This window comes from Oncorhynchus gorbuscha, linkage group LG25, assembly GCF_021184085.1.
Source record: "Oncorhynchus gorbuscha isolate QuinsamMale2020 ecotype Even-year linkage group LG25, OgorEven_v1.0, whole genome shotgun sequence".
NCBI classification, from domain to species: Eukaryota; Metazoa; Chordata; class Actinopteri; order Salmoniformes; family Salmonidae; genus Oncorhynchus; species Oncorhynchus gorbuscha.
Window position 1 is genome coordinate 14,301,020 of NC_060197.1, and position 27,299 is coordinate 14,328,318.

The 27,299-nt window shown below is 46.0% G+C and overlaps 2 protein-coding genes across 5 annotated transcripts in view; one reads left to right on the forward strand and one right to left on the reverse strand.

The window, feature by feature from the left end:
• Positions 1–3,503, forward strand: part of LOC124013971 (HMG box-containing protein 1-like) — a 10,443-nt gene extending 6,940 nt beyond the window's left edge. The window contains exons 6-11 of the mRNA XM_046328581.1: positions 523–635; positions 834–990; positions 1,098–1,242; positions 1,386–1,649; positions 1,849–1,990; positions 2,105–3,503. Of these exons, the coding sequence (XP_046184537.1) occupies positions 523–635; positions 834–990; positions 1,098–1,242; positions 1,386–1,649; positions 1,849–1,990; positions 2,105–2,122 (839 nt within the window). The 3' untranslated portion in view covers positions 2,123–3,503. The remainder of the gene's footprint in view (positions 1–522; positions 636–833; positions 991–1,097; positions 1,243–1,385; positions 1,650–1,848; positions 1,991–2,104) is intronic.
• Positions 3,504–4,208: 705 nt separating this feature from the next.
• Positions 4,209–27,299, reverse strand: part of LOC124013970 (receptor-type tyrosine-protein phosphatase zeta-like) — a 49,630-nt gene continuing 26,539 nt past the window's right edge. Inside the window, exons 3-29 of one of the 4 annotated variants that reach the window (XM_046328579.1) lie at positions 23,678–23,857; positions 22,545–22,687; positions 22,242–22,337; positions 22,063–22,129; positions 21,752–21,909; positions 20,862–21,012; positions 19,461–19,645; positions 18,400–18,526; positions 17,184–18,128; positions 15,261–15,408; positions 13,792–13,883; positions 13,616–13,701; positions 12,825–12,845; positions 12,169–12,265; positions 12,013–12,083; positions 11,698–11,832; positions 11,372–11,503; positions 11,104–11,267; positions 10,787–10,922; positions 10,064–10,249; positions 9,699–9,792; positions 9,351–9,427; positions 8,624–8,755; positions 8,392–8,544; positions 6,821–6,963; positions 6,412–6,547; positions 4,209–4,557 (exon numbers count right to left, since the gene is read on the reverse strand). In XM_046328579.1, coding sequence (XP_046184535.1) covers positions 4,414–4,557; positions 6,412–6,547; positions 6,821–6,963; positions 8,392–8,544; positions 8,624–8,755; positions 9,351–9,427; positions 9,699–9,792; positions 10,064–10,249; positions 10,787–10,922; positions 11,104–11,267; positions 11,372–11,503; positions 11,698–11,832; positions 12,013–12,083; positions 12,169–12,265; positions 12,825–12,845; positions 13,616–13,701; positions 13,792–13,883; positions 15,261–15,408; positions 17,184–18,128; positions 18,400–18,526; positions 19,461–19,645; positions 20,862–21,012; positions 21,752–21,909; positions 22,063–22,129; positions 22,242–22,337; positions 22,545–22,687; positions 23,678–23,857 — 4,199 coding nt within the window. In that variant the 3' untranslated portion in view covers positions 4,209–4,413. Of the gene's footprint in view, positions 4,558–6,411; positions 6,548–6,820; positions 6,964–8,391; positions 8,545–8,623; positions 8,756–9,350; positions 9,428–9,698; positions 9,793–10,063; positions 10,250–10,786; positions 10,923–11,103; positions 11,268–11,371; positions 11,504–11,697; positions 11,833–12,012; positions 12,084–12,168; positions 12,266–12,824; positions 12,846–13,615; positions 13,702–13,791; positions 13,884–15,260; positions 15,409–17,183; positions 18,129–18,399; positions 18,527–19,460; positions 19,646–20,861; positions 21,013–21,751; positions 21,910–22,062; positions 22,130–22,241; positions 22,338–22,544; positions 22,697–23,677; positions 23,858–27,299 lie in introns of all 4 variants that reach the window. The other 3 variants (XM_046328578.1, XM_046328577.1, XM_046328580.1) reach the window with 3 other exon arrangements.

A 27,299-nucleotide genomic window follows, 5' to 3' on the forward strand; every position in this document is an offset into this window, starting at 1 on the left:
GCAGCAGCTCTGATGGCGAAAACAGCTCGTTGATGAGAGAGGTTGAAGGAGAATGGCAAGAATCTTGCACGCTAACAGGTAGACAGACGCAAACAGACCCGGGTTCCACTACTATTAGATCAAAACAAGAAGAAGCGGCTCCAGTGGGCACGTGATCATACTGGACAACTGAGGAGTGGAAACACATCGCCTGGCTCGACGAATCCCGGTTCCTGTTGCGTCTGGCTCGATTTAGCGTAAGCAGCATGAGTTGATGGACACATCCTGCCTGGTGTCAACAGTACAGGCTGGTGGTGTACTGGTGTAGGGAATGTTTTCTTGGTACACGTTAGATCCCTTGATACCAATTGGGCATGGATTGTACGAGTGTTTCTGACACCTTGTAGAATTCATGCCCGAAGAATTCAGGATGTACTTAATAAACTGGGCACTGACTGTATATGTCTATGTGATCACTTCCGGGACCGAACACCTGTAATGACCATTAATCCATTTTCTATACATTTCTTCATGTGTCCTCAGGCACTCGTCTGCGGTTCCATAAGGGTTCTAGTGTGGAGTGGCAGGATGCTGAGGAACTGGTGTCAGACGAAGACTCAGATGATGAGGCAGAGGCTATAACCCGCCCCCTGAAGGTACAGTACATACTCATTTAGAGGCAATATCACATCCCCTGAAGGTACAATAATACCTAGCTCAGTGGACTAATGAGTTCCTAAGTAACACAGTTTAACTGAAATTCTTTAATATGGTCTCCTATCATCTCCTATCTCCCTATGAGCCCCTTGTGAGTAAAGTTCCCCATCAGTAATTCTGTTTTGTCTTGTCCTCAGGGCTATGGTCGTGAGGGCCTGAGGCTGGTGTCCCACACAGAGAGCCGGGCGTTCGGCCAGTCCGTCCTCAAGCTGACCTTTGACCCAGGTGCCTGTGGTGAGTGTCTTCTGTCCGCTGAGTGTCAGCTGGACCACCCGTTCTACGTCAGAAACAAAGGTAGGAGGCCCGGGTGTGTGTGGGTGGTGTGTGTGTAACGTATGTAAATTATAAGGTGTATGGTGTGTAACGTGTGTTTCTCTAACGCGTGTGTGTTCTTGTGGCAGGCTGGTCGTCGTTCTACCCCAGTCTGACCGTGGTGCAGTATGGGATCCCGTGCTATGAGGTGATGGTGGGAGACGTGTGTCTGCCTCCTGGACACAGAGATGCCATCCACACTGATGACTCCCTGGTGTTCGACACGTTCAGGAGGTGAAACCCCTCAGCAGTAGTTCAATAGCGTCAGTAGTGTCCATTCTGTACCGTAGCTCAAGACTGTGTTAGTCCCCCTGAGCTAAAGCCTCTCAGATCTCAGTGTGTGAGTCTTCTTTGTGTTCCTGTGTTGTTCACACCAGTTATGACTTCACTCCCCTGGACTCGTCGGCGGTGTACGTTCTGAGCAGCATGGCCCGGCAGCGTAGGGCCTCCCAGTCCGGCGGGGGCGCCGTCAGCCCCGACCAAGACACACACCGCAACAAGCCAATTAAGATCCAGCAGGACTCGGGAGCAGCCGGCGGGGCTTCGCCCACAAAGTGCAAGCGGCCAATGAATGCATTCATGCTATTCGCAAAGAAGTTCAGGTTGGAGTACACCCAGATGTACCCTGGGAAGGATAACAGGTGTGTGTGAGCATTTGTGCGTGCAAAAAAATCCCCAAATTCCCTGGACTAATCAATCAAGTGAATGTACCACATTATGTGTGTGTGTGTGTGTGTGTGTGTGTGTGTGTGTGTGTGTGTGTGTGTGTGTGTGTGTGTGTGTGTGTGTGTGTGTGTGTGTGTGTGTGTGTGTGTGTGTGTGTGTGTGTGCTGCCCTCAGAGCGATCAGTGTGATCCTGGGAGAGAAGTGGAAGAAGATGCGAGGAGAGGAGAGGAGGATGTACACCATGGAGGCCAAGGCTCTGGCTGACGAGCAGAAGAGACTCAACCCTGACTGCTGGAAACGCAAGAGAACCAACTCAGTGAGGAGAGGACACACATACATAAAAAGCCTCTTGCATGGTGGTCATTTCAATATCGGCCCCTTGGAACTGTACCTAACCTTTCTTCCCTCTTTAACTTGTTCTCCATTACAGGGTTCCCAGGGGAACTAAGAGGCGCAGACACACAAGAGAGGGATGAGGCAGATGACAGGAGAAAAGAGAGGGAGGCGATGGAGGGGAGGGCAAACCGAGAAGAGGGGTGTATGGGGGGAGGCAGTACATGCTCAAACCAGCTACCACTCCTGAGCTGAGGAAGACGCACGCACGCACGCACGCACGCACACACACACACACACACACACACACACACACACACACACACACACACACACACACACACACACACACACACACACACACACACACACACACACACACACACACACACACACACACACTTTAGAGCCAGCTACACTTCCTGTGATGTTACTCTACTGTGATTCGGGGTATGCTTGCTTTCTAAACAAATAGAGATTTATGTAAGAATATATATATATATAGATATATACAGTATATATAATATACTAACTGTGCTTGAATATAAGATATTTTTTTAATGTCCGACTTGCCTTAATCTTCCAAAGCAAGATTGTATTCTTTTTAAATAATTTTGATTAATTTCAGGTCATTTCATACCTTATAGCTTGAAAAACATGAGCCCATGTGGTGCTGTAGAGTAGAAAAGGGTGAGGTGAAAACTAAACGTCTATTTTTCAACCAGAGATCAGTCTAGGGAATTTAAAAAATGCTTCCGATTATTCTTATGCCTATATTTGTATAACTCGATATATTATTGCACAAAAAAAAAATCTGATTTAGACTTTGTACATATATACAGGGGAAGGGAGGGAGGGGTGGGTGGGATATGTGCTTAACCTTGATTCTTCCTGTATTCCAAATGGACACCTACCCCTTAGGCACTTAAAAACTATCTTTTGGTATTTGTTACATTAGTCCATTATTGATACCAAAATGTTTGCCTGTCAGCAGCTTTCAAGATATTGGACTTTCAAGAAGCAAAGTGTCACTTGCCACATCATAGCTTTTGATTGGACGTTTCCTTTAAAGTAGATCGTATTTATTCATCACGTATCTACAATAGTGTCTAGTGGGTAGGGGTTGGTTTGGAACTGGGCATATCTTACCCGGGTCAAGTGCACTGGGTGTGTGACAAACGAACAGGCCATGTAATAATAATGATGTGTTATATTATAATGATGTTAACATACCTGTGGGACGGACATGCATATTCTCACCGCAATTATGTATATGTGTTGTGTACATCTACATGTATATGTATGGTATAATTCAACTATAGCTATATGCAAGTATAATTTCTGACTCAGTCTCAGTTTAACGATCAAGATTGTGAAATTGATTTGATTAGTTTATTTATTTCTCTTCATCAACAATGTACAGGTCCTCCTCAAACTTTTACCCACAATGCTCTTGTATTATAGTATAAATAAAAGCATGGATCTGTTCAAATGTACAGTGGTGTTTATAGTAATCTTATGACTACTGAATAGTCCAAACTTTATAATGTTCAAAAAAGATCAAAACATAAGAAATAAGCATTATCGATATTTGAACTCAATTATCAACACAGTACTACCCCCCCCCCCCCGAAAAAAAGGGGATGAAAATAAACAGCAGTAATGTTTGTAAATGGCTAGAAAGCCAACTTCATAGTAAAATATCAAATCTAGATGTATAAATACATTTGGCCTTTTGATAGTGGTCAATTATTATTATTTACATAATATGAGATAATATTATATAATTTCACCTTTCCAACTGATCATCTCTTATTCTACATGTTTAACACCAGTATTTACACAAAGTCATCCACAAGAGCGAGAAGAAACATACAGTCGATAGAATGACAGAATATAGGAAGGATATTGTTCCCTTGTAAGTAATTACATACGAAGAAGACGTTTCAAAGGGATAGATAGTTAAATCAAGTAACTCAAAAACTGAAACAAACTTTAAGCAAGACAGTGATCACCTTTAAAACAAAAACAACAAAAAGAGTACAGAACATTTGGCATTAGTCACAAAGACATAGTATCAAACCGTTTTAAAGTACAACATGAATTACAAAAGGCACAGAATTACCAGCCCCTAGCAGCCAGTTGCAACGTGTGGTCATACACGACAAACAGTATGTTTTATTCTGATAATACGATGCGTAATCTCATGTATTTTGTAGCCAGCTAAGCCTATTAATCACAATCCACTAGTGGCTAGCTCACGTTGCAAACGACTGGTATAAAAAAAGGCAATATTCTCTCTCGGGATGATTGAGATAGTGAAGGACATAGAGCACAGTGTATTTTCCAGAGTGTGTGGTGCTCCTTGGAGTGTGTGTGTGTGTATGTGTCTCTGTGTGTGAGAGGTTACATGAGGGACTCCAGGCTCTCTGCTGCAGTGGTGGCCCCCAGGAGAACTGAACCGTTGGTCTCAGGGGACTGTAGGGCCCTCTGGTCTTCCTGGCTGTCCACCAGACTCAACACGGCCCTGTACATGAACTGGTATTGCTCCTAGGAGTGGAGAGGTGAAAGACAGAGTCAGTAAAGGGCTCAGCTCCCCTGAATGAGATGTTATCTCCCGTAAATGCAACAAAAGTCCCCACATTTTTTTTTTGGGGGGGGTCTCGAAATAATGCAAATTTATCCATTCTTCAATTTTTTTCATGGCACTTCACCATCTGGCAGTCCGACGGACGAATCTGGGTTCGGCGGATGCCAGGAGAATACCTGCCAGAATGCAACTGTAAAGTTTGGTGCAGGAGGCATAATGGTCTGGGGCTGTTTTTATGGCTTAGGCTTAGTGGAAGGTAAATGCAAGTTTACCCACCTTTTTCATAAAAATGCATTGAAAGTAATGGGAGCGTTACTGTTTTCACCGCGACCGGCAATCAGAGTTTACTCACCTTTCATTTTTTTTCTTTTTACAAGTACACACTGGCTACCGGTAGGCCTATTTGAAGTTCATAGTCAATACACATTATAGCCTAGTCTTGTAAGTTGTGTGTTAGGCTGTCCATCCCGTTTTTTTCCAGGACAGTTTCAGCCTCGTTTTGGGTGTCCTGATGGTTTAGGCTACAAAAAAGGTCAATTTGTCAGCGAAACGCATCAATTATCGTAGACCTAATCAATGGCAATCGCTGGATGTCATGAGGCATACATACTTGTTGGTGCTGGAAATATTTTGGAGTGGACAAACATGCACAGGTAGCCTACTTTTGAAGTTATTGGTTTGACTAAATTTGATCAGTTGAAAATATCATGACTAGTTGTGTTCACGCCACATTAAGTTTAAAAGGAAGTCTTTATTATTAGGCCAATGCAAGAGCATTCACTCAATAGAGACCCCCGAATGTCATGGTGTAATTCGCACTCTGGTGTGTGAGAGCTATTTGTGAGCAGTGTGTGAGTGAGCTAACTATGTATGGTGTGCAGGTGTGTGTGTGTAGGCTAACTTTGTGAGCTATGTGAGCTGTTTGTGTAAGGGGTGTGTGTGTGTGTGGTGTGTGTGCATGTGTGTGCAACCTGGACTCAGGGGTAGACGTAACATAGTAAACTAAAATCCATCAGACCCAAATGAGTGTGATATGTTCCGTTTGGTATGGTATGTATTAATTTGTGGATGTCCATAATCCATTTCTTATTATATGTTATGAATTATATTTTATATGATATGTTACGAATTGCATTTCGCACAATATGTTACGATTTTTTGTTTACGTATGATATGTTACAAATTCCAATTTGTTGTGGCTCATGTTAGCGAATTACAATTCATATGATATGTTACGAATTGCAATTAGTACAATATGTTACAAATTGCAATTAGTACAATATGTTACGGATTTGCAATACGCATGATATGTTACGAATTACAATTAGTTGTGGCTAACGTTAGCTCGGTGGCTAATGCCAACATTAGCTAGGCTAGGGGTAAATGGTTAGGGTTAAGGTTAGGTTTAGGAGTTAGGTTAAAGTGTTAAGTTTAGGGTTTGGGTAAGGGTTAGCTAACATGCTAAGTAGATGCAAAGTAGCTAAAAAAGAAGAAAATAGTTGAAAAGTTGCTAAAGTTGTCTGTGATGAGATTTGAAAACGCAACCTTAGGGTTGATAGATGTTCGCGTTAAACGACCACCCATCCACCCCGACCAACACCTGTCCTTTTGTTTTTGCCTAAGTAATCTTCTGCCTTATGTAACCATACCAAACGTAACAATCATACTACTTTGAATGTCCCAAATGTTCATTTACTATGTTACGTCTAGTCTATATAATCAGCCTGGTGTGAGTATGTATGTGTCTATGTTTGAGCTGTGCTATGTTCCCTGGGTTTCTGTGTTGTGTGTGTGTGTGCTGTTCCAGGACATACCATGTCGTTGAAGACACCAGGCCTCATCAGGTTAGTCATCCGTGCCACCTCGTACACATCCACAGAGCCCCGCTGCTCCAGCTGCTGTGCCAGGGTGGTGAGGGCACAGAACAGCCCCGCCACCGAGCCACCCAGCCTAACACAGACACAGACAGGGGGAAAATATGCTATGAACCAATTACAGAAACAACACCCAAGTCTTTGTCTCAAACACAGAATGAACCAACTACTCCTGGAACAAAAAGCACTTTATATGGTGAATCGGTGAAATCAGTTCCCATCAGTGAGTTAAAACACTCTTCAAATAAGACTCCTCTCGCACCCTACCGGCCCTGAGCTGACCTCCCAACCCCAGAGAACACAGAGGGAACAGAGAAGACTCGAGGAACAGAAGAGAGCAGTGACTCACCGGTCATGCACGACTATGGTTCCTTCTCTCTGTCTGCTGTCCTCTGTGATAATGTTGAGCAGCTGGAAGGTGCCGCTGACGGGGCTGTCTGGGTTGGGCCAGCAGGGGGACATGTACTGACGCACCTCCAGGACATAGTTATCCTGGGGAAAGAGAGAGCGTGGAGTGTGTATGTGTAGACCTCGTTTGTGTGTGGTCCTCATTTGTGTGTGTGTGTGTGTGTCTAGTTTGATCTCTCCCAGCTAGCACATTTGGTTCCTTGGAAGTTGTGGGAACGTATGTTTTTGGTTTCACATTGGTTGTGGGAACAAAGCCAATATGCTTTCTGACCGGTAAAATTTGACGTTTTTTAAACGTTCTGAGAACAGAATTTAAAATGTTGCCTGTTCTGGGAATGTTTATTTTTAGTTTGCAGCCAGGGAAGTTCCTTGAATGTTTCCCTGGAAGGTTTTATTAACCCTCTGATAAATTAAATTATAGGGTATTTGGAGGTTTTTTAACAACTTCCTTAAAAATGTTCACTGAATGTTTCAATGAGACTTTTAATAACACTGCTAGATTATTTTGGGTTCAAAACATGTTTGAACTCCAAGCACAGATAGGACACATGGAAATTAATTTCCTTGGTAGCCCTTTCCTGCAGTCAACCAAACCACCTTCTAGTTGCCTAATGGGTGGAATGTTATTAATATTTTTCATAATTTCATAATTAATAATCTTTTTTTTTTTTTTTTTAACAGAAAAATTTGGTTTCTATGTGAAACGGTTTTGTTACATTTCAGTCTTCTGTGATGTATATAAAGTGGACATTGGGATGCAAACTCAAAATGTTATACATTTCAACAAATACTTTTGTTTCAAAGTAGATTTGCTTAAGACTACCAATAAACACTCTGTGAAACAAGAACGCACTAAGAACAGATGTGGACAAATAGTGGGTGTGGCCAACACACTTAACAAGATAGAGGATAGAGAGAGTTATGTTGATGCTGAGAAAGGAATTTTTAAATAACATTCTTAGAAAGTTCTCTGAACGTTACAAACACTTTCTTCTGTTTTTATGGAACGTTTTCTTCACGTTCTTGGAACAATTGGAGAACGTGACTTTAAATAGAACCACGAGGAAACCTGTAGGAAACGTTAGGCTGAAGTACTGAAATTCCCACAGAATAACTTGTTTCTTAACGTTCTCTCAACTATCTGAGAACATTCCCAATGCCAAACCATTTGGAGAACATAACCTAACATTGAAATGAAACGTAACCATGTTTGAACTTTTAGGAAATGTTCTGTTAAAGTAATGAAATACCAAGAAAATAAGGTTTTTTGTCAAGTTCCTTAAATGTGCCGAGAATGTTTCAAAGGCAAGCAACTATCCTGCGCCATTCCCAGAAAGTTGTGGAAAGGTTGAATGCAAAATAACCATAAGTCAGCCATTTCTCTCACCAAGCTCTAAGAAACATATGGTTCTCAGAACGTTATGTGCTAGCTGGGCTGTGTGTGGTTGGATCTGTGTGTGTGTGTGTACGCGTGCAGGCGTACACGTGTGAGTGTGTGAGGTTGGATCTCACCTGTGTGGCCTCCAGTAAGAAGTCGTGGACCACCAGTCTCTCCTCGTTGGCCAGACACATGTGGTCCTCTCCAGAGAATGACACTATGAAACCCTCACAGCTGATTGGCTGATCCTTACTGGGCCAATATGCACACGACTCCTCCCCCTCGCGCTGATAGGACACAATCGAGACAGAGTTATAGGTGTGAAACTGTTGACCTGTGTGTGTGTGTGTAATGCTATCTGTTTACCTGTGCTGTGTGTGTGTCAGGCAGCGAGATGATGAGCTGTGCGTTGTGATCCCAGACCATTCTCCAGAAGTCCGTGACAGTGGAGGGGAGAGGAGACTGGGTCAGGATAAACTCCCTGCTCTTGTGGTAACCCTGGAACACAGCACAGACACAGTCAAAATAAACAACAATGAATCCGGAACACACATATGACTTTGCTTCTACATGATTTATGAGTGTACAAAACATTGGGAACACCGATCCACAGGGACAGTTGTGTCAAGTTGGCTGGATGTACAATACTTTGGGTGGTGGACCGTTCTTGATCAACAAGGGGAACGGTTGATCGTGATAAACCCAGTAGCATTGCAGTTCTTGACACACTCAAACCGGTGCCCCTGGCACCTACTACCAACATACCCTCTTCAAAGGCACTTACATATTTTGTCTGGTCCATTCACCCTCTGAATGGCACACATACACAATCCATGTCTCAATTGTCTCGAGGCTTAACATCCTTTCTTAACCCGGACTCCTCCCCTTCCTCTACACTGATTGACGTGGATTTAATAGTTGACATCAATAAGGGATCATTGCTTTCACCTGGATTCACCTTGTCAGTCTATGTCATGGAAAGAGCAGTTCCTAATGTTTTGTACACAGTGTATGTAGTGTTTATGAAGACCCTGTGAATGCTCTATAAAGCATTTACAAGGGGTCCTTATCAAACGGACAACCTTGCTCTTACCATGATATAGGAAGCGTTGATGTAGTCTGAAGATTCTCCATCCACTGGACATGACAGACACACTCTGGATCTCTCCACTGCAGCACACACAGAAACACACAACCCAATCTATTCTTTTCAAGTGGTCCTAAAGTATTGCTTGAATGTATTTATTGAAAGGTTTCAGGTTTGCCCAGATAAACTATTCAATTATTTCATTACACCGAATCAAAATGTTCTTTTGTTTATTTCTCTTCTCCGCTGGGGTAAGACAAAAAAAGATGAAGGAGACCCTCTTCCTGGTATCGACTGAATGGCTGTCTCTAACCAACCATTTCATGTTGTGTGTGTTTGGCTACATCAACTCACCCGGCATGAGAGAGGAGGTCCTGTTTTTGTCATCGTTTCCTTCTCTCAGGGCAGCGGCGTAGTCAGCCTGTCTGGCTCTGCGCTGACTCACCAGCTATACCACGGCAGTAGTAAACATTACCATAACACTACCAGATCAGCCACATAACCAACACATTACCATCACATTACCACTCCCGCTATACTTGATTCACCAATCAAGTCATGCCTGATCATTGATTACTTCAAGGAAAGGAGGAAGGTTGAGATGACGTATCCTCAATGTGTTTGAGCAGGTCCCAAGTCAGGGCCCTGAAAGTAGCACACTAGGGTGTAGGGTTCCACTTGTGACAAACCCACATCTGGGTCTGTGTGTGTGTTCTGACCTTGAACTGTCTCTCCATGCGTCCTGCCGGAGGGCCCGGTGGTCCAGGCCGGGAGTGGGATCCGGTGGTCAGCAGGTCCAGGGCATCGTGGAGGATACTGCTCCTGTGGACCAGATCAGAGGTCACCAGAGTGTCCCTGCTGACGATGGCCTCCACCAGGGCATCGTGGATAAACACATACTGCTCCTGTGGACCAGAGAGACATAACACAGAGGGAGACCTCTCACTCACATCACCGACAGCAGAGCTGGGCCCAGTTGCATTTCAACCTCTAGCCCCTTCTCCTAGCTCCTATATGTTCAAAGTTTGCCTATTGGGCAGAGCCTTGTTGCTTCCACCTTTACAATATTTTCAGGTCTGTGTATATCAAAGCATGGCATAAAGGTGTCTGGTAGCCTAGCGGTTAAGAGCGTTGGGCCAGTAACCAAAAGGTTGCCGGTTTGAATCCCCAAGCTGACTAGGTGAAACATCTATCAATGTGCCCTTGAGCAAGGCAATTAACCCTAATTCAGTGTTTCCCAAACTCGTTCCTGGGGACCTCAAGGGCTGCACGTTTACTTTTTAGCCCTAGCACTGAACAGCTGATTAAAATAATTAAAAATGGATAATGAGTTCCTTATTTGAGTTGGCTGTGTAGTGTTTGGGCAAAAACCAAAATGTGCACCCCTTGGTTCACACCAGGACATGTTTGAGAAACGCTGCTCCAGTAAGTGTGTGCATTACCTCCGTCTGTACCAGGTAGTTCCTCTGTGTTCTGACGTGTTTGAGGAAGCCCAGTATGTTGACTGTTCCCTGGTCCTGGATCTGTTGCAACATGCTGTCCAGCACAATATAGGTCCCTGTCCTCCCCACACCAGCACTACACACACACAGGACACACTTGTGAGAGAGTCCCACACAACACAACGCTTCCCTTTTCAGAAATGAATACTTGGATACCCACCTCCTGCACCAAGCCGTTGGATCTGCATACTGTTATTCAACCTTTTCTCAAGCAACAGTTTTGCCAAGTCCCCCCCCCCCCTTCACACCCAGCCCACCTGCAGTGTACGAGGACGGGGCCCATGTCCTGAGTCCTGGCCTGGGTCGAGGCCCGTACGAAGGAGAGGACAGGCAGGGTGTATTCAGGCACGCCCATGTCAGGCCACTGGGTGTAGTGGTACTGGACCACCGTCCTCTCAGCACAGCGTCCCCTCTGGGAAGCCTGTAGGTACAACACACAGCAGGCAGGGTCAAACAGACTACAAGCTCTGTGCACTGCAGTGCATCTTCTTCAAGGTGTGTGTGTGTGTGTGTCCAGGAAGGTACCTTTTGTGAGGTGTCTCTGAGGGTAAAGGTCCTCAGGGTATAGTAGGCCAGGGTCTTGGTGTCTTTTAGGGTCACCAGGAAATGACCGTACTCCTCCTGGTTCTCTATTGGCCAGTACTGGTCACACTTCCTCTGACATCACAGAGGGCGAGAGCCTCAGTCACACAATGGTCAAAGCAGTCATATAAAAGTAACAAACATTTCACAAACGTAGATATGTTCCATTTGTCTTCCCTGTTGAACCAATGTTTTCTGTTTAAACGGTGTAAAAATAGACACTTTAACACAGTGCCCCAGCCTGCAGTCTGTCTGGGTGACTAACTGACCCGCCCCTTCTCCAACAGGTTGGTGATCATGACGATGACTCCAACATTCTCCTGCCACACCATCCTCCAGAAGTCCTCTGTTCCAGACTTCAGGGGCCCCTGGGCTGCGATGTAGGCCCTTGTACGCTCAAAACCCTGACAGGAAAACACACACACACACACAGATATCAATCAATCAACCAATCATCCAGTCAATCTTCCATACTACCCCTCAGTCTGTATTTCTATACTAATCCCATTTATATAGTGTACGTACATGTTTAGTATTCGATATAGATATGGATGATATTAATGATTAGGAGAGGAGCTACTTACATCAACAAAGTTAGCATTGATGTAGTCTCCACCTTTTCTCTCTTCCAGCAGTTTGACTCTGCTGTGGTCATCTAGAACAACAAAGAGGGTTAATGAATAGTCTGTATGTGTGTGTGTGTCTGTGTCTGTGTGAGTGTGAGTGAGGGAGTGACGTACAGGCCATGATGTTGATGTATCGGTTCTTGTTCTTGTTGTCTGGGTGGTTGGAGCTGTCAGTAGTGATGCCCATCTCCACCGTGCACGACTGCACCTCCTGTCAGAGAAACACACACTGGCACTCAGTCACACAACCCTGACCAATGACCAATACACACACACGTACACACACACACACACACGCACGCACGCACGCACGCACGCACGCAACACACACACACACACACACACACACACACACACACACACACACACACACACACACACACACACACACACACACACACACACACACACACACACACACACACACACACACACACACACACACACACACACACACAGCCATTACGAATCAACACACACAACCCGGCCGGAGTCCAATTATCAAATAGAAGGTAGCATGCAAGAAGAACACAACACACAAGAAAACACTGAAATACATGACAGCAGACAGTACAGCTACTCAGAGATGTGATCCATGCAACAAAGAAAACACTATCAGTCAATTCCAATGATAAAGGATAAAGAGAAACGGTCTTCCTGATTCTGAGGTCAAACATCAAAGATTCAGGAAGTCCTGATGAATCAGGATAAGATGAGATCACATCTTCGATACCGTGCGCATATCTAATCTAACACAAAGGGAGTCTTACCTCATAACACTCTGTCACAATCTAATGGGAGGGGGAGGAAGGAGGGGCGGGGGGTGAGAATGGGAGGTGGAAGGGTGGTGGGGAGGAGGGGGTGAGAATGCAGAAGGCACAGCGATGAGGGGTTGGGGCGACACACAGTGACCAGTCAGTGCAGATACACAGACATGAGGAACAGCTCTGTGTGTGTGTATGTGTCTGGAGGTAGTGGGCATGCCTATTGACAGAGTCACCTACTGATCCACACAGTTTAGCAAACCGTATGCCATGTTGACACCTAACATTCTATTGGAACGTTGTCTTGGAATGGGTGGTGTGAACATGGCACTGAAATGTCTACCACGTTTGCCAAACTCTGTGTATCTATAGCCATGTACAGGGTTTATTAGAGTACGGTTACCTACAGAGACAGTGTAATGTAGTCCCTCACCCAAACATACAGTACACCCTCAACATGCTAACCCACAACCACAACAGGTACACTGAGATATAATAGGGACATCTAATACACATCTACAGACAACCATTCTCATTGGCCCTTAAACAAACGTTTCTGTTTCAGACAGTGACACCTTCCAGACAGGATGCCTCACTTACCAGTAGTGTTGAGTTCAGTTATAGTCTGAACTAACATAGACTTTTATTGATTAGAAAGGAATAATGACAGCTTTAGTAAGCAGTGAGGGTCAAATCCCGACTACAACACTATGTCTAGGTGATGTTAATACTGCTGGGGAGCATTAAGACTGGTATGTATAACACATTCAGTAGTATCAGGCTGATGTCTCTCTCACCTCAAACTCCTTGGAGAAGGTGTTGGTCTGGTGGAGCTCTGCCACGTGCTTCACAAACTGCTTCACTGACAGCGCCTCGTGCTCTTCTGGAAACACAGACAGGAATGGATGAATGGACGAAGGTGTGTGTGTGTGGTGTGTGTGTGGGTGTGTGTGCGAGTGCGTGCGTGCGTTACCTGTGGTGAGCAGCAGAGGTGAAGACAGAGCAGAGATGACTTTGGGTGAGGCGGTGTCTTCAGTGTAGAAGTCAACCGTCTGGAAGCAGTTTCTGTTGAATAAACGTTGAAAATAGAAATATACTTAATAGAGCTGACACAACTCCCAATTCTACAGAGCAGACAATCATACCTGCTCTACACAATACATTACTATAAACTAAAAAAAACATACACTGTAAAAAATGTCCTGTAATTGGCCAGTAAGTTACTGTAATTTATTTTAGAGGACAGCTGGTGTGATACATTTGACAGTAATTCATTTTACGGTACCAAAAATGTGACTGTAATTTTTTGGAATTACCCAGTATTTTGTTGGAATTACCCATGCAGCAACATATTTGCAAGTTTTCATTTTAACATTTACATTTTGGTCATTTAGCGGGCGATCTTGTCCTTAGCAACTTACAGTCAGTGAGAGGTTGAGAAAAAAAAGTCACAGTCATAACAAGTAAAAAGATTCTCCATTACTTGTAAATTACAACAAGATATCTTATGATATATCTCTGGATAGTGCCAATACAATACTGAGATATTTAGAGTAACTTGATGACAGAGCAATGAAACACAGTACAATACAGTAAAACGGACTATTAAACTATTTAAAAAATACAGTATTTTACTGTAATTACAAGGGATTAGAGCGAGCAGGTTGGCTGTAGGCATTTGCATATTAATGAAAACTAGGTGTTTCATATCACTTGCACTTCTACAGGCCTAATCAAAGGCTTCCTAATCAAAACAAATCAAACGGACATGGTTAAATATTCAACCATTAAAAGACCCACTTCTACTCTGATCTGTTCCCTATATATACACTTAACAAAAACATAAACGCAACATGCAAAATGTTGGTCCCATGTTTCATGAGCTGAAATAAAAGATCCCAGACATTTTTCGTATGCACAAAAAATGTATTTCTCTCAAATGTTGTCCACAAATTTGCTAGTTTCCATTTCTCCTTTGCCAAGATAATCCCTCCACCTGACAGGTGTGGCATATCAATAAGCTGATTAAACAGCATGATCATTACACAGGTGCATCTTGTGCTGGGGACAATATGTCACCCCATTGAGCATGTTTGGGATGCTCCGGATCGACATGTACAACAGCGTGTTCCAGTTTCCGCCAATATCCAGTAACTACGCACAGCCAATGGAGAAGGAGTCGGACAACATTCCACAGGCCACAATCAACAGCCTGATCAACTCTATGAGCCAGAGATTTCTTCTGCTCACACAATATTTCACCACAATGCACCACAATTAATACCGTAAAATACTGTGCCCATGAAATGATAGAAAGGTCTTACAGTGTGCTGGAATTTTTTTATTTATTCTGGAATGTATGGTGATCTACTGTATTCAGTTTATACAGTAAGCTACTGATAAAATTACAAAACGGCTAACAGTGCAGTGTGCTAATCCTACCTCCAGTAGATGAGGATGCCCACCAGGACCAGTAGACAGATAATGGTGAGGGTGGATACCACAGCCAGAGGGACCACTGTCCTCCTCTCCCTTTCAGCAACACTTCCCACCATTTCTACCCTTGATTCATGGCTGCTGTTATTGATCTCTGGGGGGGGGGGGGGGGACCGGTTATTATTTACAGACCCGTATGCACACGCAAACATCCTTTATTCATTTAAATCAGTAGGAAATCTGTTACCACCTCATTGAGTACAAATGCCAAAATCATATTTCCTCTGCTACACAAGAAAATCTCATGTCACTCTCTGAATAACATCACCTAACCCGCCACCATGATGGTAGATTCCTGAGCGTACGTTACCTTTCCTCAGCTCCTCCACAGCCCTGCTGTCAGGGAGAACAGGGACACGTAGATCTATACAAGGGATATGCAGCTCTATACCAGAGTTACCAGGCTCCACTTGGACCTCTCCATCTCCAGACCCACTAGCCTCCCCCAGCACCACAGACCCCTGGGGATTGGCCCCTGCTCCGTCCACCTCGGACACACCACTACCAGTCTCCCTCTCAAAGTAGAAGCTGGAGGAAAGACCCCCTAAGTCACCACTGCTCTCTCCCTGTGTCTCTCCCTGTGTTGGGTCCATGGCTGAGGCCGGTGTGAGTGAACGTAGGTCTGTCCCAGGGGAAAGTGTTGCCCCTCTCAGCCAGTCCTGACCAAGGTTGACCCCGTCCCCATAGAGGCCAGAGCCTGAGCCACTGATGTCTGTCTGTCCAACCGGAGAGGTCACCGTCTGTCTGTCCGACCTGGGCTCCTCTTCAGAGGGGTAGACAGAGGGGGAGAGGGTGGTGTCTTTTTCGGAGGGGGTGACAGACGGGTCGAGGGCTGCTGTCTCTTCTGAATGGCTGAGAGAACGGTGCAAGGGGGTGTAGCCCCCTTGGGAGGGTGTGAGAGAATCCTCCTCAGAGTGGGTGACAGAGGGGTATAGGTCTGGAAAGTTGAGAGGTTCTGTGGGCTGCTGAACCCAAGTCCCCCTCTGAAAGCTGGTATTGACTGGAACAGAGAGGCCTGTCTGGTCAGACTGAGTGTGAAAAATAAGCACTAAACTGAATACTTAACAACACTACATCAGACGACCAGAGAGGAGCATAACAACCACAGAGTCTGAGTGGTTATACAAAGCATCCACCAGAGGGCAGACTGGAGTCAGGGAGGAGCAGCCAGCTCACACACAGCAAGGCAGGTAAAGAGTCCCAGAAGGAGACATAAGATGTCAATCTTTATGATTCAAGGGAAAGAAGACTGGCAGAGGAATACCCACCACCGCTGGCTACCGGTAGGAGACATGGATCTCTGAAGTACCAGTGTGTCCCAGTATGAACCGCTGGGCAGCCAAAGGATGAGAGAAAAGTTGAAAAGGGTAGATAGCTGTCGACAGACACAAAGAGCTGGACTGTTGCAGCACATCACCAGTGTAACCACCACCAGCCAGTAGAGCGCCAGTCCCTTCACCACCATCATTATCACCATCGCAGGTCTAAGCGGCAATATCACCCTTATCGACAGCGCAGCAGGCGGAGAGAGGCAGATGGACCAAGGAGAGAGGTACACACAACCATCAAACAACCATCACACAACCATCATACAAACGCCACACAACCAAAACACAACCTTCATACAACCATCATACAACCATCATATGGGCACCATAAAGCCATCATACAACCATCAAACAGCCCTCATAAAACCATCAAACAACCACCACACAACCAAACAATGTAAGAGTGCACTATACAGTACCAAGTTTTGGCAACAGGAGGAGAGGCAAAGGTATAAAGGTCATGTGTAATATGTTTTATATGTACACACACAGACATTTACAGCAAACATGCAGGGCTGCAGGGCACACAGGTGTTTCTTACCTGTGAATATGGGCTGGGTGGTGAGCTGTAAGACCTTGACGAGGCCTGAGGTAGTGGAGGAGCCGTAGGCCGTGGAGAGGGAGTTGCTGGGACTTGAAGTCCTGGATCTGATCCAGGGCACAGAGGTGGTTGAGGTTACAGAAACCGGGGTCTGTTGAATAGGGGTGGCCCTTGTCACTGTGCTAACTCTGTTATCAGAGAGCCTGGACGTCAAAACCAAGCCCCTGTCACGTCCTTTCATTGTGACTTTAGGTCTGGCAGTAACAGGACTGAGAACTCTATCATCCAGGGTTTTTTTCAGTGTTGTTTTAGATGGCGTAGTTGCGGATTCTAAGGCAGTGGTGTTGACAACGTCCTCGTAGTAAACATCAGTGACCACCATGCCCCCTGCCGGAGGGGTGTACATATCGCCCTCTGGGGGTATCAGGCCGATACCGGAAACGTCAGGTTTCTGGGCAACGGAACCACGGTTTTGGTTCCGGTTCTGCTGAGGAGACCGTGACAACGAGGCCTCCTCTGTGATTGGCCGGCGGACAGGCGGCGGGCTGTTCGTCCGGGAGACGGGAATCAGGAACCCCGGCTGGTCGGTCACCATGGTGACCCACATGGCGCTCTTACCGTTGGAGGCAGCGCTGGTGAAGGGGCGGTGGGGAGGGATACGCTGCTTCTTCTTGTCCTTCCTGGTCTGGTCCTTCTTGGGTTTGTCCACTCTGGACTGGTTCACAGGGTCCTGGTCGATCCGGTTCTGGTCATCTCTGGTGCCTGGTGGTACCGGCACAGAGCTCACCTGGGAGGCAGCAGTGGTGGAGGGCTGGTCAGGGAAAATCTGCTGGCGACCCTCTCTGGTGCTGCTCTCTTCTACTGGGTTCTGGTCTACTGGTTCCAATATGTCCTCAGGTTCCAATATATCCTCAGATTCTGTGTTGTCTGGATCAGACTCAATTTCTGGAGAAAAGAGAATGGGTGGGTATATATATATATTAGACTGTCACGATGAGTACAACTATTTTGATAACTTTCATACTTACTTTCAACTTTAAAGTCCATTAACCTAAGTTCTTTATTCTCTCCTATGAATCTGAGTGGCATAGGCTCACGCTGGACACAGATTCAACCTTTTCCTGGACTAAAAATCCCTTTTAGAATCTGGTCTCTCGTGACAGCCTTAACATTCAAATGTTTGCTTGTGGATGCCCGAGACTATAGCTGGTCTCACCCGGGTCCTCCTGGGGCATGTCCACTATAATCTGGTCACTCCAGCGTCCCGTCAGGCCATTGGTGCAGACAGCTACCACCTGGACCACATAGCTGCTGTTGGACAGGAGGCCGGGGATGATGGCCCCCTGAGAGAAGGTGATTGATCAAATAACATGTCGGTCAACTCATCAATACATCAGCCAATCACACTCAGCCAATTACAGTAGTGACGGTCAGTTGCTTGTCTCAGCTTTTTTCACCCTATTTAACATATGAGGTTGATTTCTGACTTACATGCAATTGCTATCGATTTGTGTGAGAAGGCACATAAGGTCTGATGAACACAAACCATCGCACACACACACACACACACACACACACACACACACACACACACACACACACACACACACACACACACACACACACACACACACACACACACACACACACACACACACACACACACACACACACACACACACACACACACACACACACACACACACACACACACAACAAAAACAATCACAGCCGTATTTATATTGTATATTGTAAACCTCTGGCCAGATGGTTTACAGGTATCTTTTGGTTATCACTATGGCAACAGCCTCCAGGAACAACACAAAACAACCACGAGAGAGAGAGAGAACGTACGAGAGATGGAGAGAAAGTGGGAGAGCGAGAGAGAAAGGGAGAGAGCGAGAGAGAGAGAGAGAGAGAGAGAGAGAGAGAGAGAGAGAGAGAGAGAGAGAGAGAGAGAGAGAGAGGAGAGAGAGAGAGAGAGAGAGAGGGAGAGGGAGCGAGAGAAAGAAAGAGAGAGTGAGGGAGAGAGAGAGAGAGAAAGAAAGAGAGAGTGAGGGAGAGAGAGAGAGAAAGAAAGAGAGAGTGAGGGAGAGAGAGAGAGAGAGAGAAAGAAAGAGAGAGTGAGGGAGAGAGAGAGAAAGAAAGAAAGAGAGAGTGAGGGAGAGAGAGAAAGAAAGAGAGAGTGAGGGAGAGAGAGACGATCCACAGGCAAGTAGTCACTTCCAGCACTGACAGGTATGCAACAGTAGCTGGATAAGTAGACAGGTGTATTACCACGTCCTGGTCTCCGTCGGTGCGGTACTCGTGTTTGGGCTGGTTCTGGTCCTGCAGCCGCTGGTAGGTGACAGAGTACCAGTCGATGGTGGTGTCATACACCACACGGGGGCGCTCCCACATCACCATGATGGTAGTTTCGTTCTGGGCATCCGCCTGCATGTTCTGAGGCTCCGAGCTGCACACTGGAGAACACAGAAAAATGAGGTTAGATTACGTTAGATTCAAATATAATCTCTGATGATAACATATGTTTGTGTCTGGTTATCAACATGGTCAGATAGGGAATATGTCCATTTTCAACACTGGGGAGACAATGAGAAATTGGGATTGAGTTTTCCTAAGGAAAACATGTTGGTAGACTACAATGTCTCTCTTAGAGCAACACTGGAAGAGGGAAAGGAAGAGGTAAAGGGAGACATTTTGGGTATAGATATCTAAAAGGAATAGATATCTATGCTTTTTGCATTTCTGAACAGACATATTTCAATTTCAAAAAAGAGAAAATGTCAAATAAATTGCTACACTGAAAGAGGGTGAATTACAAAGTCAGGTTTCCTAGCAACCCAGAGAGCTTATTTGGGGTATTTTTAAAAGGCAGAGAGAGAGAGAGAGAGAGGAGTTCTTTTGATGAGCTGCACTCGTAAGACCTTGGGAGTAGGCTCTAAAACATCAATGCTGAAAATATAGGGGAATCTCAATTGCATACTCCTCGCGTCCTGGCCTCCTCAAAATCCATTGGAGGAGAAGGTCCGAGGGGCGGGACCTCTAGTTTTCCCATCCAATCGGTTTTGAGAAGGAGACGAGTAGAGAGGAAAGTGGACGCGAGGAGTCTGCATTTGAGATCTTCCCCATGTGGCTGGTTACAAGATCGGGGGCTTTTGACGCTAGTTCCTACTTCACAGTATGGCCTGTTAGTGTTACAGTACAGCTCAGTGTGAATGTGAATCATGCTATGGTTTTACAGAGGTCTAGTATGGGAGAAGAGAGAAGCCAGGGGCAAGGTCAGCATGTGGTAGGGTGGGTGCGGAAGGCAAGGGGTCAGGTGTTGGGGTCAGCGGGTAGATAAGGGTCAGGGGTCAGGCATTAAAGTAGAACAGGTACATACTATAAATGACAACATAAATGACAAAGGTGAAGGCCAGAGTTAGAGTCAGGGGCTAATAGTATGGGTTTAGAGGTCAGGGGTTATAAGTTAAGGGTAGGTACTAGGAGTGAGGATCATCTTTGCCATTGTAAGGTGAAGGTAAGGATTAGGGGTCTAGGGTTAGAGGTTAGGGTTCAGGGTATAGCCTACAGGTACAAACTGGGGGTGAGGACCTCAACTGTGCCTGTGTAGAAAGAGTGTGAGGGTCAGGGGTCAGAGGTCAGGGTTCAGGGTGAAGAGTTACGGACACATACTGGGAGTGAGGACCTCCTCTGTTCCAGTGTAGGAGGAGAAGACCTGGCCCAAGAACTGCTGCTGCTGCTCCCTGAAGTTGTTCTGCAGGTAGTCCATCAGCATCACATAGCCTGCCTGCTGCATGGTCATCACCTCACAGAACACCTCCAACTGAGAGGGAGAGAGAGCGGGAGAGACAGAGGGAAATTGAGAGAGTGAGAGAGAGATGTGAGAGATGTGCATTCATTTATGTCTTGTGTGCTTCACCAATGTAGGCCTTTAACCTTTAATGGTTAAGGGTCATCGGCTTGTTTCGACCACTACCCTACTTCTCCCTTCCTAAATGTTGAAAAAACACTTTCTGCTCTAAAGTGGATGATGGAGAATAGATGAGGCAGGCAGAGACCCTGTGTGAGTTAACTTGAGCAATGCTGCTCCAGGTCGGTTCAAACTGAGATTTAAAGAGCAGGAAGTGGAGGGGAAATGGTAAGGTCCTCCCCTGTGGAGGGAGAGTTGTTGTCTCTGCAGTGTCTTCCTGCTCCTACTGCTACTGCTGCTGCTGTAGTGAAATATTGATATTGTGTGTGTGTGTGTGTGTGAGTGTGTGTGTGTAAGGTCTGATGATGGAGTGTTTAAAGAATTGTCATGGCAGAAATCAGGGAGAGTGCTACTCTATTTTCGTGGTGTCTTTGAGTGTCTCTGTGCCCACTGAGTACATATATGCCCACGTCACACCTCGCTTTGCCGGCCACACGCACACTCCTGTTCTCCTGCTCTTCTCTGTTCCTCACACTTGGGAAGCTGTCTCACTGTATGACCTCATCATGACACTGCCTCACCGTATAACATCATCACGTGTGTGTGTGTGTGTGTGTACCCCCACGTTTATGTGTGTGTGTGTGACACTCACCTGTGTCTCAGAGATGGGCACGGTGTGTTTGAAGACGATCCACTCCACCGTCTCAGAGCAGGGCGGGGAGGTGAGGGAACCGTTGTACGTGTAGTATTTATCAGTGGAGTTAGGGAGCAGGGCCAGCAGAGAGAAGGGCTCAACATTCCCAGTCTTACCTGAACGGAAGAGAGTGATAGGTGAGAGTGATCGACACACCTGCTTTTCAGTAGGTCACTGGGACTCCTGAACCCGCCGAATATAGAAATAGAAATAACAGAACGCAAAATTAGAGTCAAATAAATAGAGTAGAACAATGAGCAGCTGCATACCGAACCTGTTGACGCTGTTGACCCCTTCTAAGATGGTGTTGTAGTTGTCATTGTTATCTAGGCTGGTCTGTGGAGCAGAAATCACAGTGAGTTGACATACTAACATGCTCGCGTACGATCTAGGATGCATTGATTCACGCTAAGTGGCACGCAGTGTGGACATTGGTTCAGAGCTCCACCTCAAACAGGACAGCCAGCGCTGCGATCCTCCCTCCATCCCTCACCGCATCGTCTATAGACTGGTACAGGCCTGACTCATAACACAAGATCTGCATCTGGATCAGAGAAAGAGAGAGAGAGAGAGAGAGAGAGAGAAGAGAGAGAGAGAGAGAAAGAAAGACAAAGAGAGACAGAGAGAGGGGGAGTAGAGATCGTTATTCATTGTGGGGCTTTGTAATGTCGGCGTAAAGCGGCCCGTAGTCAGGGGTGTGGTGTGGCGTGTCATTTGCTCCGATTGACTCATTGATTGGACGATGTGCCACCTCCAGGGGGAACTTGAGTCCGTTGAGGCTGTGCTCTGATCCGTCTGAGGAGGCGTTGCAGCGTCCCCAGTGGAACGTCATCCTCCCCAACCTGAACCTGGTGCTCAGACCACCGCCACTCACATAGTACTCCCCGTCCAGGCCTAGCACCACTGGAACACACACACACACACACACACACACACACACACACACACACACACACACACACACACACACACACACACACACACACACACACACACACACACACACACACACACACACACACACACACACACACACACACACACACACACACACACAACCACATTACCCACCCACTAGTCTTTGCGTGGGCAACCTTCCAGAGCCTGTCTAGTTCACTCGGCTACGTAAGAAGCCTGGGCTTCCGAGGCTTCCCACCCACCAGCGATGAGCTTGGAAAACACATACTTTTAATTACCGGGTCTATGGCAGCATACACAATGGTCCTTAGCGTTTGTACATGCCACAGTCTAATTTCAAATGACAAATACAGAACGTGTTCAGCACAGTTAAATGTTACAATTAAAACAAAACCATAATGTCTTCTGAAGCCACAATACCCTTTTCCATATGAAACACATCTACACATCTACACAAAACATCCCTCCTCCGTCTCCCTGGCCTGATCCCTATCCTCACACAATGGACTCATAATGGATGCTTCAAAGAGATGGTTTTATTGGTGAATTGCTTTTCTGTCAGCGTATTGGAACAGAGAGATTAATACTACCCAACAGGCAGCATTTTCATAACACAGCCACAGGGAGACATACTGGAGAGATGATATCCAAGAGTCATTTCATTTCCTCTGGAAGACAGACCAATTATTCTCACCCCTCTCTGTCTCTTGCCCCTCTCCATCTATCTGTCTCTGTCTCTCACTAAAACCCATGGCTCACATTGAGTTATATTTTCATAACTATCTCTGTATATGAAGATTAATATGACACTGGAAACAATCTGTTCGTACTACCACTACTTAATAACCCTGTGGCGTTTTGTGCCTACTGAACACGACCCATGAATATTACCCTTCTCACACTACAATGCCAACCCGGACTCTACTACCATGGGTTGGATATTTAACGGCTCATGCCGTACAGTACCCGTGTTGCCGTCGTTGTTTATGGTGGTGGTCTCTGGGGTGTTCTTCTCCCAGCCCTCCAGCTGCAGGCCCTGGTACTCCACCCGGACCTGGGTGAACGTCTCGTCGATGTCGATGGGTGACTGACGGGCATTGTTGCACGCCGGGTACCTCTTACCCCAGATCTTCTGGTTCAGCTGGCCTGAGAAGGACACACATAGAGAGAGGAAGAATCTTTACAATGGATCAGAAATAGCGACGATGGGAATGAGATGGAAAACAGGTATTTGTAGCTGAGCAACTCCCACACAGCCCTGCAGGGAGAACGGCTTGAAAGGAAACACTTCATAGAGGTCAGTTATAGTTGAGTATAAACACGTTTAGTATTTGTTTTCTGCTGCAGAACAATCAAATGTGCCATTTAAATAATCCCTCCAATATCCATTGTGACGACAAGTCCTGCAATGACCAATCGTCATAATTCTCAAGTGAACTTTAACCCCAGCTGCGTTTACACATAGCACACACAGAATCAGCTCTACTGCATCCCCCTCTAGTCCAGCCGATGAGGAGTTAACAGAGCAGATGGTCTGACAGTTGGTCACAAATGACTGGGCAGGTGGCATACAGATTTTAGCATCTTAATTTGATCACCGTGTTGCGGGAGAACCTTTAAACTTGTCGTGTATTTGAGGTTTAAAGTTGCACTATGCAGAAGTCGCTCTGCCGTTTTCCTGGTTGCTAAAACTCGAATAGTTTATGTGACAAAATAAGCTAGCATAGAGTAGAGAATCATTGTGCCATCTCAAATGCAGAGAAATATATTTTCCATAACCAAATATATTGTCCTTTCTGCGGTTTGAAGCTGGTGTACAAAACCATACCGTTTCCTGCTGTGGCAAACTGTCTCAAATTAAGATCCTACAACTGTACATACAGTACATCATATACATTACAGCGCTTACAGTAAGTACATCCATACAGCAAACTACATGGCCCATATGTAGGGTATGCTAGCATACATCCACAATATACTGTACTGTGAGTATTATGACATTCCCTGCTGAGTCTTTGAGATGCCTGTTGACCCTGAGCAGAGTGGGGGGAGCATGTTGCTGGAAAAGAGTAATGAGTCGGTTGTCTGAGCTCAGAGACATTAGCATGAGAACGGCCAGGCTGAGGCTGCACACTTGGAGGAGAGGAGGAAAGACTTGATTATCACCTCTTCCTCTCCTCAGTGTCATAATAACTACTGTACCCCCCCCCTCCCCCTCATAATACATATCTCGCTGTGTGTGTGTGTGTATGTGTGAACGAGTGTGTGAAAGAGAGAGAGAGAGATAGTGTCTTCCCAGCAGCCTCTCTCTCTCTCTCTCTCTCTCTCCCCTTCCTTCCTTCCTTCCTTCCTTCCTTCCTTCCTTCCTTCCCTCCCTCCCTCCCTCCCTCATAATAACTAATGGCTAATAACCCAGTAGAATGAATACAGAGTCATCAAAGGAGGAGGTCAGGTGCTAAAGACAAGAGTTTACATGACCGACATTCACAGCCATTTATGGGGTCAAATCATTTCCACTCTGAATTCAGCCGTATTGCTATCGTGAGTTGAACGACAGTTTACTGCGTTGGTGACAGACGAGAGTAGCTTCTGGCTGTGCCACTTCAATGGTCTGTGTGACAGCGAGGAGTGTGCCTGTCAATTTGGTGTGCAAGTGTGCATGCGCGTGTGTGTGTGTGTGTGTGTGTGTGTGTGTGTGTGTGTGTGTGTGTGTGTGTGTGTGTGTGTGTGTGTGTGTGTGTGTGTGTGTGTGTGTGTGTGTGTGTGTGTGTGTGTGTGTGTGTGTGTGTGTGTGTGTGTGTGTGTGTGTGTGTGTAGGTTGGTAAAGAGTTTGACTCTTTATTTGGTGTGTGTGTTTGTGCATGCCTGCATGTGTGACTTGTGTGCCTGAACATGTGTGTGTGTGTGTGTGTGTGTGTGTGTGTGTGTGTGTGTGTGTGTGTGTGTGTGTGTGTGTGTGTGTGTGTGTGTGTGTGTGTGTGTGTGTGTGTGTGTGTGTGTGTGTGTGTGTGTGTGTGTGTGTGTGTTTCTCCTATGTTGGCAGGAAAGTGACAGGGGGCTGTCAGGTGGTTCTGAGGGCCTCATCTGGCATAAATGCCATGACACAACACTGCTACGCTCACAAGATGCTACCATGGCAACAAGTAGCTGCAGAGGTTTGGAAGAGAATTAAGTGCCAGGAGCAACATGCTTGTGGACAGTCTTTCCAGGAACACACACAAAGGATCTGTCTCAAATGTCCCTAATTCCCCATTACGTTGCACTACTTTTAAACCGAGCCACAAATGAGAGACGATTGACATCCCGGTACACTATGTGGCTCGGGTCAAAAGTAGTGGATTATATGGTGGAGTGGGGTGTCATTTGGGACTTGGCCACACATACAGTATGGTTTAATGGTCTGTCTGACATAGGTCTGACTACACATGTAGTGACTGATCTTTTAGCGAGTCAGTCTTTATAGAAGAGGAGGAGAAACGTGGCGTTCTGTCTCTCTGAAAAGGTTGAATGTCCCTGGGGACTAAGACTGCCAACTCCTGACTCTCGCGCATGCGCACGCACACACACGCGCACGCACACACGCACACACACACACACGCACACACACACACACACACACACACACACACACACACACACACACACACACACACACACACACACACACACACACACACACACACACACACACACACACACACACACACACACACACACACACACACACACACACACACACACACAAATAGGATAATCCCCTTATAATAGGGCTCAGTGGAGCAGCACTGACATTTTATAGACACATGCAACTTGAATAACAGATCATAACTTAACATATCACTATCAGGCAACTCTCTCTGTTTTCTGTTTTGCAAAGAGCTTTGTAGGATGAAAGACAAATCATAAGGATAAAAGTACATGTTATTCATCCTCCAACATCCCACAAACAACATCTGTCTGGTGGATCACGCCCACTTTCCTGTCTCGTATTCTGTAGAATACAGCATGAACATTCTTCACTCTCGCTGTGGCCCTTTAATGTGAGAAGACATGGGCAGCAAGGAGAGTGGATTCAAGCAAGTGAATGAATGTATTATGTATGTTGGGATTTGGCTAACCAAACACACCACACCTTTGTGTATGTGTGTGTGTGTTTGTGTGTGGGTGTGTGAGTGAGTGTGTGTTTCTGTGTGTGAGGGGAGGGGGTACTGTTCCTCCACTCGCCCGTTCACCCCCCCCCCCCTCCATCTGTCAACTCTACTAGAGGTCCCCCAGTCAGTGTAATGATGCCCTGAAACACATCACCATCCAGCCCGACTAAGTCTCTTCCTGGGTCTCTGAGTCCTGCTGCATTAGTACCTAAGCCCCAGCTACTACACGATTACCCCAGGGCCTAACCCGAACCCAAGCTCCAGAGAAGGAGAGGGGAGCGGGTGGGGAACTCAACCCTTACCTCATCCCCAACCTCAGCAGCTCTAGGAGAGGAGGGTGGAGAAGACGGCTGGAGACAACTGGAGCAGAAACAACACTAACTAACGACTGCCCGTATGACTACGTAAGCAGAGCTGGAGTAAGTCAATGAGGTGGT